Here is a 13,980-nt window from a genome sequence, read left to right on the forward strand (position 1 = left end):
GCTTCCGATTGGGAGATGAGAGTTGATTTTGAAGCCAGAGATTGTTTTACCACAGGATGTGGCAGTGACTCAGCTTCGCCCGAACATAGACCTGTTATCCAGGATTACAAAAACCATTGTAATCGTTGAGCTCACAGTGCCATGGGAAACTAGGCTGATACATCCCATCAACTGAAAAAAGCCAAATACCAAGATTTGGTTGACAAAGTGGCTTTAGAGGGCTGGCATGCGACCGTCTTCCCCATCAAAGTTGTCTGTCATGGTTTTCCAGCAAAAACTGTCTACTACTTCCTTCAGAGAGTGGGGTTGGAAGCCAAACAGCTGAAGAAAGACATTAGAGGCATCGCGGCAGCAGCCGGGTGCAGCTCGACATGGCTGTGAATAAGGAGAGAGCCCACACTTGGAAACCATCTGCAGGTGAAGCCTCATCAGTCTTTGCTGCCCCACTCAGGCAAGGTGTACAGATTAAGGGACAAAACACCTGAGACCCTGAAATGCCGGCTGATAATGTGGAAGGGTTCCAGCAGGGTTACTCCAAAAGGATACAAAAACTGCAAATGTCTTCTTTGTGTGAATGCAGCAGGACAATTAAAATATGAATCCTCATATCGTCGCTGTCCTGTGAAAAACAGGTATGTACTGTACAATTCAGGAATGCAATGTCTGTAACGTGGAAACACCATTCATGTAAAAGAACAATGAAAAAAAGGAAATAAGCGTTTTTCAAAGGACAGCGACAATACACAATTTTGAGAAGAACCCTACGAGATATTGCAAATGTTTTTTGTTTTGTTTCATGTCTCATTATAATTCTTCATCTTGCATTGTCTCTATTAGTTTGCAAGTAGAATAGTTGCAACATTGAATGACATTATTTTCTTTCAAAATTATTCATGAAGGCATTGATTGAATATGTTTGTTTTCAAAACATATATGTTAAGTATAATTGTAAACTAGATTACCAAGGTGGGTGGGACTGGTAGGTTAACTTTAAACCATTTTCCAAATTCTTTGCTCAAAATGGATAGAATTGATTGATAGAAATTGATAGATAACTAATCCTCCTCCCCCAGATGCCACCCAAGACTGTGGGACTGGCCTGATTTTGCATTTGTCAGAGACATGAGCCTTTGTTATATGCGTCCTTTCTGTAGCAATTCTTGTATGACCAGTATTGATGTGAAGGGTTAGTAGGCAGGGAGCATTATAGAAGAGCTGAAATGACTCATCCTATAATTTCTCTATAGGTTTTCATGACTCATAATTTCATTTAGTGAACATATATATAATAATTCGCTTCACACAACAATGATTGTGTTCTGTTAAAATGGATCAGTGCTTGGTATATAAATGACAATGCAAGATAATCATACAGCTTATAGGAGGTTATTATAGCATTCATTATTTCTTCATTAGATAGCTTAATGGATAGACAGTAGCTACTTCATTAATCCTTTTGGAGAAGTTCAGGCAGCTCACAGTCACTGGACCCAAAATGCATGCATATCTACAAGAATATAAATACATGAATATAATACAAAGTAGTCAATAATCAACTACTGGGTCTAGGTGATATAAATAGACAAATGGGCCCTAGTCACTGGCCTAGATTAAGGTATTAAACAGCCTAATTGCTATTGGAACAAAGGTCCTTCTGAAGCATTCAGTCCGTCAGTATATTTAGGTGACTGTGACTGCTCTTCTTTCCCACTAAGGTGAGGTGAAGAGGGTGGTTGCTATTGTCCATGATGGCACTTAACTTGTCCTACATTCGCCTCCACCACGATCTCAAGAGGGTCAAGGCTCCTCCCCAGCATTGAGCCAGCCTTCTTAACCCATTTGTCCAGCCAGCTGGTGTTCCTCTCTACAACCCTGAAAATAAAAATATGGTTCTATGTGGGGTGCCATTGTTTCTTAGCTGCTCAAGTCTGTTCATATACAGATTCAGCCTTGTAATTGCTTTAGGTGATATTGAGTGAGAGTGCAGGGAAAGGCCTATGTGTGGGCTGTAAATGGCATTCAGATTCTGCTGTTGCAGGCATGTGTGCACAAACATGATATGCATTGTTTTCACTGCATGAAGGTGAAGTGGCCGGCTGCACAATTGCTTTACCTATTGGTCCTTCCAACTGTCGGGCCGACAGCAATGTTATGAGATGTGTGTGTGTGTGTGTGTGTGTGGTTGTGTGGTTGTGTGTATGTTTGCAGTTATGCTCTTTTATATCTTGAACTCCATGTGCCTTGTGATTATTTCTGCGGTCACTGAGCTTGCAATGTGATCACTTTAATGTTTCAGCTATAGGAGGAAGTCAGGGCTATAGTTTCAGCTCATGGTTGGCTTGGAAAAAAACAGTGAAACGTTGTTGTTTGCAAAACTAATCATTCACAAAAGATTACCGGGTACTCAGTGTTTCTAATCTTTAATGCTTTCAGATGCTCACAGTTTTTCAGCATGCGAGTTACTTAAATAATGACCAAGTCAAAATGATCCACCCTCCGGGTAGAGTATCTTTTGCATATTGTGGTTAGTGGGTAGGACCTACACACTACAAAAATGCAAAATATACAGTATATGTGTCATGTGTCATCTTCCAAACCGCTTATCCTACACAGGGTCGCGGGGAGGTGCTGGAGCCAGCCGTCAACGGGCGAAGGCAGACTACACCCCGAACTGGTCGCCAGCCAGTCGCAGGGCACACACAGACACCGTCACTGAGCGGGTATCGATCCCACACTGCCTGCACATAACTCAGGCGTGTGTACCACTACACTATCAGTGACTCCACATACAGTATATTTATTTTCAAATATATTGACAATTCTTTATTTATTTACAATGTATGTTGATCTACCTTGCATAACCGCATGAGCCAATGTTGCACAACACAACATAATTAGCTACGAACATTTATTTTTTGTTGTTGTTGTTCCACCGCCCTTGATTGGATGCGAGACTCCAGTTCCTTTTACAAATGTTCATTGCTCAGCAAAACGCCGTAAAACGCCAACACACCATAGAACTAAAAGTTCAGACATACAACATATTACATTTATGAGAAAGATAGCTTTGCTTAGCGTCAAAGCTAATCACGATAGACAATGCAAAATAGTACTGACCACTTTGGCCTGCTTTCAACCAACAGTGGTCTTCTCCCAGAGATAATCATTACTGTCAAAAATGTGATGCTTCTACAAACTTGTTATATTACCTTTGTATATTCACTTGGCTTTGACAAAACCACAAGGAATGACGAGAAAAAAGTAAACAACATGCACGGTGAATGGCGCGACGACAAGTTCTTCTCAGTGTCTGCATAAAGCGTACGGAGATTCTGTAAGACACAACTTCCGGTCTGACTTTTGCAAAATAAAAGCATCGTATTTCAAAATACAGAGGGCAGCCATTATAAATGTCATGCGATCTACCAATACTACCTTTGCGATCGATCGACGTATTGAGCACTCCTTGTGTCGACCGTTTCAAAGTTTGTGGTTTCTGTCCTGCAAATTAGAAAGCCTTTGTGTCATAGTTTGTTTTCGTACCTCGTTTCTGCCAAGCACTTGCAGTGTATATAATATAACACAGTATAACACTGGTGCAGAGTTGGTCTCTGAACTTGGACCTTGATCTGAAAAGATACGGTACAGTATGTAAACCTTTGTTGATTTGGGCATTATTAATCTACACCAAGGGTGCCTACAGCGTCATTCGCGATCGACCAGTATGAAGAGGTGTCGGTCGATCGCATGGCATTAGCTCGGTCACTGCCAGCCCACCCAGTTTCATGCTATTGATTAGGGCTGTATCCATCAGATATTTTGGTATTCGGATATCCTACTGCAATTTTGAATAATTCGAATAATTGGGTATATATATATATATATATATATATATATAGACACACATACACACCGTATTTTCCGGACTATAAGTCACGTTTTATTTTCGTAGTTTGGCCGGGGGTGCGACTTATACTCTGGAGTGACTTATGTGTGAAATTATTAACACATTATTACTGTCATGGCCTGTTAGTCTTGACTTGTATTTATGATGTTTTGCTTCCCTCTGGGGGCGCTTTAGCGCTAAAACCCTGCAGACGCCCCCTCTGGGGGCGCTTGAGCGCGAAAACCCTGCAGAGGGAGACAAAACATAAATACAAGTCAGCACTAACAAGCCATGACAATTACTTCTATATCATTTCACATATTATTGTAACCCACATAAAGAAACATAAGATACATCCTAAACGCTCTTAAAATGCATGAATAATTTAAACGGTTAAAGTCTAAAGTCCAGTCGGTTTTGTTAAATAAGTAATTAAAATTGTATGATAAAAAGACAATTTGACTATTAAACAAACAATATTTATCAGAATGCCTTGTTTCACCTAGTGGGCTTGCATAGAAAATATGAAAAAAATATTTTTGGGTAGACTTCCCCTTTAAGGTAACACATTTCTTTAATGACATACACCACATTTGCTAATCATCTGCTGGCTTTGCACTTAGCAAATGTAGCATCAGTTGAAATGCTATGTATACTGTCCGGTATTTCTCCCCTATTCCGTACATTTTTTCGGCATTTTGATTGAATGTGCTCGCTAGTTCAAAAGCAGTTCCAAAATGTTTTAGCTGGTTTGTAGAATCAAACCACTGTTCAGATGTTAGAGGTGTCACGAAAGTAAAAATATTAGTACTAAAGTCACTGTTCAGCTTAATATGTTTGTTTACACAAAAAGCAATTTTCCTCCTGTTTTTGGGCAAAGTGGCTGAATTTGTTAGAACGTACCCATGTTCAACTTTTGATTACTAGAGAGCGGAAAAAGGTAGATTCAATGTGTAAATAATCATGGATCTTGAAATATCAGTCAAAATCCTATAAAATTGCTGGTACAATAGGGTTGTGATCTGTGCCAATGGCTGACATTGAATGCGGTAATAACTTCTATTTATTGCAATGCTCACAAATGCAATAATCTAAGGCCATTGATTACGGCTCAGCTGGGGACTGCGTGGGATGGTACTCTTGAAAGGCAGCAAAAGAGGACGGCTGGAAGGTCCCTCTGAGACCGCTGCAGTGAGTGTAGGACAGCTGTCAATTATTGTATGCAGGCTTTACAGTATATTAGCTGTCACATGCAATGTCCTCTTGCATTTGTTTGGACACCAGCAGTAAACAGGAAAGAGTATGTGAACCTGTGACCACATTTCAGCTCAAAGCTTTCGTATCTCAAATCATCGTGCCCCATTTGAATGAATGGAAATGTAATTATAGTCCACTATTTCTATTTTCAAAGGATAGGGACTGGTCTGGCCCGTAAATAAATAGCAAAAATTTACATAGAATTGCCCGCCATTTAAATGCATTAGGGCTGGGGGGCTCACCTCCGACAATTGTGCAACAAAACAGATCTGTTTGGGATTTTTGTCAGAATTTTTGTCCGACCGACGGTCTCAATCCAGTTTGTCTGGAAGTTGCAAAACAGGCTCCATCCAACCGACAAAGAAAATCTGGCAAAAGCAATCCGAGAAAGTGGAGTCAAATTGATGAAGAGTACTGTTTATCACTCATTAAGTCCATGCTTCTTAGACTGGGAGCTGAGCCAGAGGTGGTGCAACAACGTACTAGTGGTGTGTTCGTTTTTTTTTTCTTGATTCAATTTTTCTTTTCTCAAATTAAGTGATTCCCCAATTTTTTCCTTCTGCTTTGTCAAAACAAGTAACTGTTACTGTCTACCGCTTCTTGATTTCTTATAGTGTATAAGCAAAGAAGACTTCTATCTACACTGTAACTGAAGCTAAACATCTACTTTAATATCTTGTAGCAATCTTGTTTCTAAGATATATGACACAAAGAGCCTGAGACACCAAGGCAGTTTTGCCCTTTAAAATACAAGAGCTGAAATGACAGCAGCCTTTAGAGACATATTAATGTCAAATCCAGAGAGAGAAAAAAGTGTTACTGACATTGTAGGTAAAATGTCAAAGAACAGACTTGGCTTTCATAACGGTAACCAATGTGGGTCTCCAAATATCCTCAGAATTTATATATAACAAGTAGCAGCCCAGTCTATTCTGGGTAAGATGAAATCACATTAGTATTAATCATAATTGCTGTACAGTCATCCAAGTTAATGGATACATGCTTCCCTTGAATCATTTAGTTGTTTCCCACAAGGGTCCATCCATCCATTATCTACACCGCTTATCCTCACAGGGGTCACGGGGAGTGCTGGAGCCTATCCCAGCCGTCTTTGGGCAGTAGGCGGGGTACACCCCGAATTGGTTGCCAGCCAATCGCAGGGCAAACAGAGACAAACAAACATCCGTACTCACAATCACACCTAGGGTCAATTTAAGAGTGTCTAAACCTACCAGGCATGTTTTTGGAATGTGGAAGGAAACCCGAGTACCCGGAGAAAACCCACGCAGGCATAGGGAGAACATGCAAACTCCACACAGGAAGGCCGGGGCCGGGATCGAACCCTCGAACTCTGCACTGTGAGGCGGACGTGCTAACCATTCGACCACCGTGCCGCCCCAACCAGGGTCCAGTTAATGTAATTTCTACTAGTACAGTACAAGATAATCATTTACATTGAATTAACACGGATGAATATTCAGGTTAATTTATGAAGGAAGTTCCAACAGAGGCTTCTAATGTCGTAAAAACATATTGTAGGGAACCTATTGTGTAGGAATTCGTAGCAGGCTTGTCTTAATCAAACACTTTAGACTGGGCTATGGAATAGCCTTTAGCTTTTTGATATGGTCAAACAGAGAAACAAATAAATAAATACATATTATGATAGATGGGGAACAAAAAAGATTGACAGGCTTGATCAAAATGCATTACACTAGGTAAACTAGGACTGTTGAATAAACAGGGCATTGCTATTATGTTGGCTATCTACCTGACGAATGAATGCTGAAGGACTGTATTCATCAATAGTATAATAATCTGCATTCACCTCTGAGTATTTTATGAAAATCAGTTTTTCAATAGTGAAAAGGCAAACAGTCAAATACAGTGTAAATGAAAAATATCAATCCCCTTGGCCCCATCTGGCAAAAAAAATACAATTTAGACATTAACAATTCATTTTCAAAAATATTATGATTGACCAATCAATCAAAATAATCTTTAAATGTAGCCGGTGCGGAAAAATGCAATTGTATTGTGTTGCAGTATTGTGAAAAATAGTTCTGAGAACTGTAAATGATGCTTGAACATCATTAGATTCTATTAAATGCATGCTAAAAGTTATAGATTACCAATATTCCCAAAAGACAAGGCGGAGAGATGTCAATATATCTGTGAAAGTGTGAGAATTGCTCATTTTATATATATATATATATATATATATATATATATATATATATATAGTATAGTTTTTCAGAATATGTTTTCATGATTGAAAAAAATTATTCCAAAAAAAAGAAAAACAAAGGCCCCCAAAAATTACTCAGAAAAACAGTTGTTTTTTTTTTGCATTGATGTGTAACGATAGATTTACAGTATTTAATCAGTGTGTCTGCCCCACGATCCAGCCACATCGATCACGCTCCCACAAAATGTAGTTTGCGTCGATGCTGGGCACACATTGACATATATATATATATATATATATATATATATATATATATATATATTTTTTTTTTTTTAGAAATTATTGATTGATTTAATTGATATACCCTGTAATTAATGAAATAATTTTATTCTAAAAATACCCAATACCCTTTTATTGTTATTCAAGTTTGAAAGTTATTTTTAATCAACTATTAATATATATATATATATATATATATATATATATATATATATATATATATATATATATGCGCTTGTACGCATAATCTCCGGCCGGCGCTGTGGATTTACGTCAAGCATCCAACACTGATCATGGTGGCCAAGAGGAGTAGATTTTTAAGACGAAACAATGCGTCTGCTTGTGTGGAAACACTCTGGATTTTTAGAAGAAAGAGATCATCTTGGCAAGACGATTTTCGTGTATAGCCTTTGCAAATGCAGAGTGAAATATAACGGTAACATTAGAATCTGTCATTTGGATGGAAGAACATTGGGTATGATATTACTTTTGTTTTTATTTACCGCTGCCTCTTTGTTCATCAGTCGGAGAGCTTCTTTGGTTGGTTACTTTGCCCCACGTCACACTTTGTGGAGTCAACTTGCAGAGAAGAACTCGGCTTCCGCCACACAAATGAAGATTTTTTGCGAAAAAATATTCAACACATTGATTATTTAAGATTGTCGGCCCCAACTTGTTTTATAACTTATCGGGACAAATCTCGCACTGGCTCTGCCTCATCACTGAGTCGCGGCTCCTGGGACTTGGCCTGGGGGTGAAGGAGCGGGTTTGTCGTCTTCTTCAGTGCTCCGCCGACTTCGGAAAAAGGAGGTGTAAGAACAACCTGGCGACCCGCGAATCCTATAAAGCACTGGGGGAAACCCTGACTTGACTTCCGCTTTATCAGAGTATAATAATAAAAAGCATACGCGTGACGTAATAATTGCACAGCGCAACAAATAGACAATGAAATTTGTTGCCAACACTTAGTTTTAAATATTGATTTTTATCAATATTGGCTCATTGGTATAGTACTACTAAAAATGTCACTTTCGTCTGTGTGGTTAAGACAGGCCACGACAAGGTGATTGTGACACAACATTTTATATCTGAAAAGGTTATAATTTAGTGAAGGATTGTTCAGTATCCATTTTGGATTACATTATTGTGTGCCTTGGTGGGTTAAATTGTTCTGACATAAAGCATCTGTGTCCTGTCCAGTCTAATATTGTAGTTGCAATTGGCTACCTTTATATATGTTAATTATATATTGTTCTTCCACAGATGAAGACTGTGAGTGTAGCACTGGTGTTGTGTCTCAATGTTGGAGTGGACCCACCAGATGTGGTCAAGACATCCCCCTGCGCCAGATTGGAATGCTGGATAGGTGAGTTTTAATTTTCAATTAAGGAAATACCATTTGTGTCATATTAAGTTGAAGACAAAATAAAAGGGAACATTATAAAGCATGCATATTCCTGTGAGTTATTTCTGCTCTCTCCGACTGATATATTAATTAGTATAAACCAAAGCGTATTTGCAAACTCTGGCAAAATTCTCCCGTGCCTCTACTGCACTGGACACCAAAGCACACACGGACCACAGCGCCTGGCTTTTGACATGATCCACGCCTGTTCCAGAGCATCGCATCCAATGTGGGCCAGAGAGTTTATTTGTTTTGTGGTTTGGAGTATCTATGAGGAAAACCAGTAAGCACATGAAACATTCTGACCGATGTATTTACCTTTAAATTCATGCCTGTTTAGAAAATGGTCCATGATGAACTCCTGGAAGTGTTCAAGCAGTATGAAGCAAATTGATTGAGGCTGGAACAGTGCTAGTCCCTGCCCACTTAGATTGATGGGAGAGAGAATGACAGATGAAATTACTTCATGACACACAAGCAAACCAGAGTGCCAAATGAAGTAAATAAATAAATAAATTATTAAATAAGTAGGGATAAGTATCGATTTCAGATTTCCATAATGGATTTGATTCACCTGGACTGATTTTTGTTTCAGTTCAGGATTTCACGCAGTACCAATTTTACTTTCATATGGAAGGCGTTGACAGAAGAAGCAATGCTGCAAATAGTAGAAACTTGCTCCAACCGCCCCCCCCCCCCCCCCAAAAAAAAATTGAATACTTGCATCAAGAATTTACCCAATACATTTACATTACTCATGTATGTTTTATTGAACATGAACTGATCAAAACAGTAAATCATAATTTATATCAATCCCAAACAAAGGACAGGCCGTGTAAATAAAGTGGCAAAAACAAACGGTAAACTCATGACATTCACAGGCCTGACTGTCCCACAAAGTTCCGGTTCATTGCCGTCTTTGTGTTTTTGATTAGATTAATTTATTTTGAAAGGGGACAGTTCAATTTCACATAACACATGAAAAATCATGGTTAAAAAAAGCCAGAATTAGCCAAAAGCCTATTTTTCAGCTGTACTTCCCTGGCTGGCCATGATGTGTAAAAAGGAAAAAAAATATATATATATATATACTTGCAAAAAATACATAAAAATATCAAGACACTAAGTCCTTCAAACATTTTATAATATACATTATACCAAGTAATTAATCATAGGCACTCAATAAAAATCACAATTAAACTATAAACACATGAAGACAATGACAGCACAGAAGGTATACGTTATAGTGCTGGCAATTGTAGTTATTTTTGTACCATGTGCTCATATTTTTAACGAAGGCCTTGTAGGTGGTTGGTCTCCTATCCTCCTCTGGTATACTGTTCCATAGCACGTCTTAGTGACCATGTCGTTGACAGACTAAAAGCACTCTTGCGCAGAGGAATTCCGCAGTCACCTCTGAGTGAGGCACTCACTAATGTCTCTTTGTCAGATGAATTCGACTAGGGCTACTAGGGCTTGGCCATACAGCAACTTATAAACGAGCCTCAAATCTACAACATTATGAAAATTGTCTCAGTTCAACAGATTGTACTTTTTGCACAATGATGATAGTGCCGCGCTTTCTTGTCCATGATTTTAATAGGTTGTTTGCACCGTACTTCCAAGTCCAATTATTATTTTTTTTGCACTCTTAGTAGCGTGAAACCAACTTGTTATACAATAATTTAAGTGACTGAAAATTGAATGCAAGAAACGTTTTTATGTGTTCGTTGACATTTCATTTCGGATTGAACGAAAAGTTGCAAGATACAGTTTTACATTCTTTGCCGATATGAAATTCAAACAAAAGTTTTGAATCAATCACAAGCCTGAGATATTTGTATTGAGTTACAATCTGCTATGATTGACCTGCTACAAGTATTTCAGAATTAGGAGAGGCTCCACTGGTTTTACAAAAGTACATACAGTTTTTGACCATTTAGTTGCAGGCAGCACTCCTGCAACCATGGTGTAACATGAGCCATTGCATTAATTAGTCGGGCTGCAACAATGCCAAATAAGACACAGTCATCGGCATACATTAAAAAGGAAGTCAACCCAAACATTTTTTTCCAAAACTATGTTGAAATATGAAACAAGGCATTCTGATATTTTTTGCGTTTATGGAATAAGAGTTAACCCACCCGTTTTTAGCCATTTCTGGGGGCTGGCCATTTTGATACTTCTATCAACTGAAAATGACATTGCGGTTGCTCAGGTAACGACCAACCACAGCTCAGTGGTTTTCTGAAGCTGAGCCATGCACGGAACATATTTTGGAAAAAATATGTTTGGGTTGACTTCTTTAACCAATCAACATCAGAACGTTTGTGGAATATAAGTTAAGCAGCAAAATGCACGCAAAATTAATCAGAATGCCTTGTTTCAACTAGTGGGCCTACTGGGAACATATTCTTGGAAAAAATATGTTTGGGTTGACTTCCGCTATAAGGAGGTAAATTGGTGCCTATCATTGCCTTTTCTAACAGCCAACATCAGAGCTTGATCTCACTTTCATCAATTTTAGGATTGATTGGGTCATCCAGGGAAGGCTATTCTTTCTGGCTTTTAGTTTAATTTTTTGGTTGAATTGTTTGATAAATTGTCTTAGTCTATTAGAAAAAATTGAACAATCCTGATCTAAGTTTTGTCCAGTTACTAATTCATCCCAATTTACACATTGAATTGAATCTTGGAAATGTTATTGTTTGCGTTTTGGTATTCTATAGAATACAATAGGATTTTAAAAGTGAAACCCCAAAACTTCCAGATATGTCTTTATCTTGTTGGCACTGATGTCAGTGTTTCCGTCATGTTGTTTTGATACGCTACTCTCACGTGGTGACGAGATCTCGCGTCATACGAGAAGTTTCATGACTGAAAAGACTTTGGATCGATTTATGGTTTTATGAATCGATATTGGGATTTGAAAAAGAAAATTTGTGGAAGTTGGTCGAAATTGATAGACAGATACACAAACGCAAGCAAATGTTTGAAATGATAGTCGGACCGGCCTATGGGCGATTACTAATTTGTCCGGCCGGACAAAAGGCGGAAGGGTACCCACGCTGCAGGCGGAAGGCGATAAACGAACCTGGAATTTTTAGTAAAATGTCCAGCTCTGGAAACAACCATTCACACTCACATTCACACTTACGGACAAATGAGTGTGTTCAATTCGCCTACTATGCACGTTTTTAGAATATTGGAGTAAACCGGAGTACATGGAGAAAACCCGCGCAGGCACCGGGAGAACAAACATACGGTGGCTTCCCCAAGAGCTTTACAAAGCCTCAAATACTTATTTGCCAACTTAATCTATTAAACTGTTAAGTACAGCGGGAGCACGCTGGTGGTTACCTCTCGCTGTTTTAACCCCTAAAACGCCCAAAAGTTTTAATGTGAAATATAAAATGGTTTACCACTCCGCATTGTGGTCAAGATTTGAATCCAATCCAATGTAGCCATGATCTGTCAGACCAAACGTGAGTCTTTGTCTTCTCCTCCTTCTGTCTTCTCCTCCATCTTTTCCTTCTTCTCTTAGTTATTTGGCTGATTACAGCTCTTTAGTGCATACCGCTACATGCACAGGAAGCGCAAAGAGTTTCCATATATATAGTCAATGCAGTCCGGGCATCGGGCAGTGATGGAATGAGAGTTCCGTTGGTACTTGGTTGGTGGCTATTACACTGATGACGAAAACCCACTTCCGTCAGTGCTTAGTCTGTAATTTTATTTATTTATTTTTTTAAGTTTCTCCTTATCATCAGCAAAACGGGCGTTCGTCAGTAAAGGACTGATGGACCTTCCGTCAGCGTCAGTACTAACAGAATGCCCACCTCTAAACAGACCTCTCTTGTTTTTGTCAAATACCTTGTAAATACCATGTGAAATTCAATATTTTTTCATTTTCATTTTTCTGCATCCACACTTTTGCTGCATTGCATCTTCGCACACATTCAAACCACATATAAGCATCTCTCTCATCTCTTTATCATTGTTATTTTATCTTATATTGTTGTACTGTATTTTTATTTTCACAAGTCGTTGAACTTACTGGGATAACCTGAAACCTCGGGTATCATATTTTATGGAATATCATGTGGATGTGTGTTGGTATGACAATAAACATTTCCTTGAATCCATGAAAATTCAACTTTGTATGTCAGTTGAAAAAACAACCAGTAAAATAAATTACAAACTAATATAGGAATATACTAAAATAAAAAAAGAAATACCATAAAAGTAAATAACAGCTGTGCGTGTGCTGGCCTGTTGGGAGTAGTCTGGTGCCATGCATGCATCCCCTGCTATTCCCTGGGGATAGGGACGGATGCCGGCCAACAAATAGCAAAAATCGGTGTATACGGTAAGTGACCGCTATTTAAATGCATTGCTGATAAACATCCAATATAAGTTTAACACGAAGAAAACAGAAGTTTATGAAAATGGCTATCAGTCCCAGACAGTCGCTTCTCTTCGTGAAGCCATCTTCACAACTTGGAGCAATGTTCACACTAGCTTCCTGGAAACTCGCATCTAGCATGGCCAAATGAAGTGATTCACAGGAATGGTGGAGCTACTCATTACTGAGTCCTACTGAGAACATTTTTTTTGTTCTGGTTTGGGGAGTTTTTTTTTTTTTTTTTTTTTTTGAGCGATACGATAGTCTTAAACTTTTGATCAGCTGATAAACAGCCTATTTCAGTTTGATTGTTGTTTTCAATAAATTACTTTTTCAAAGTGCTTTTTGTCACTTTGCCCCTTCTTGTGTTTGCATACTGTAGCTCTACTTAAAACCTCATTAAGATCCAAATGTGCCCAATCTGTCCAAAAGATAAATTCTATACATTTTTCAACTGGTGTTAAGATTTTGAGCAAGTCTCTATTAATGTCCCTTTCTGGGATCTTCACAGAAAAAAGTCAGGAAATAAATAATAACACTATTAATTATATAAATAACAC

General features: G+C 38.5%; 1 protein-coding gene across 6 annotated transcripts in view; it reads left to right on the plus strand.

Moving 5' to 3' along the window:
- Positions 1-13,980, plus strand: part of rptor (regulatory associated protein of MTOR, complex 1) — a 167,114-nt gene that overhangs the window by 13,707 nt on the left and 139,427 nt on the right. For all 6 annotated transcript variants that reach the window (XM_086033595.1, XM_086033597.1, XM_086033596.1 and 3 more), the window contains exon 3: positions 8,874-8,976. In XM_086033595.1, the coding sequence (XP_085889721.1) occupies positions 8,874-8,976 (103 nt within the window). The remainder of the gene's footprint in view (positions 1-8,873; positions 8,977-13,980) is intronic.

This window comes from Filicampus tigris, chromosome 6, assembly GCF_054856515.1.
Source record: "Filicampus tigris isolate MCC_2025a chromosome 6, RoL_Ftig_1.0, whole genome shotgun sequence".
Taxonomy (NCBI): Eukaryota; Metazoa; Chordata; class Actinopteri; order Syngnathiformes; family Syngnathidae; genus Filicampus; species Filicampus tigris.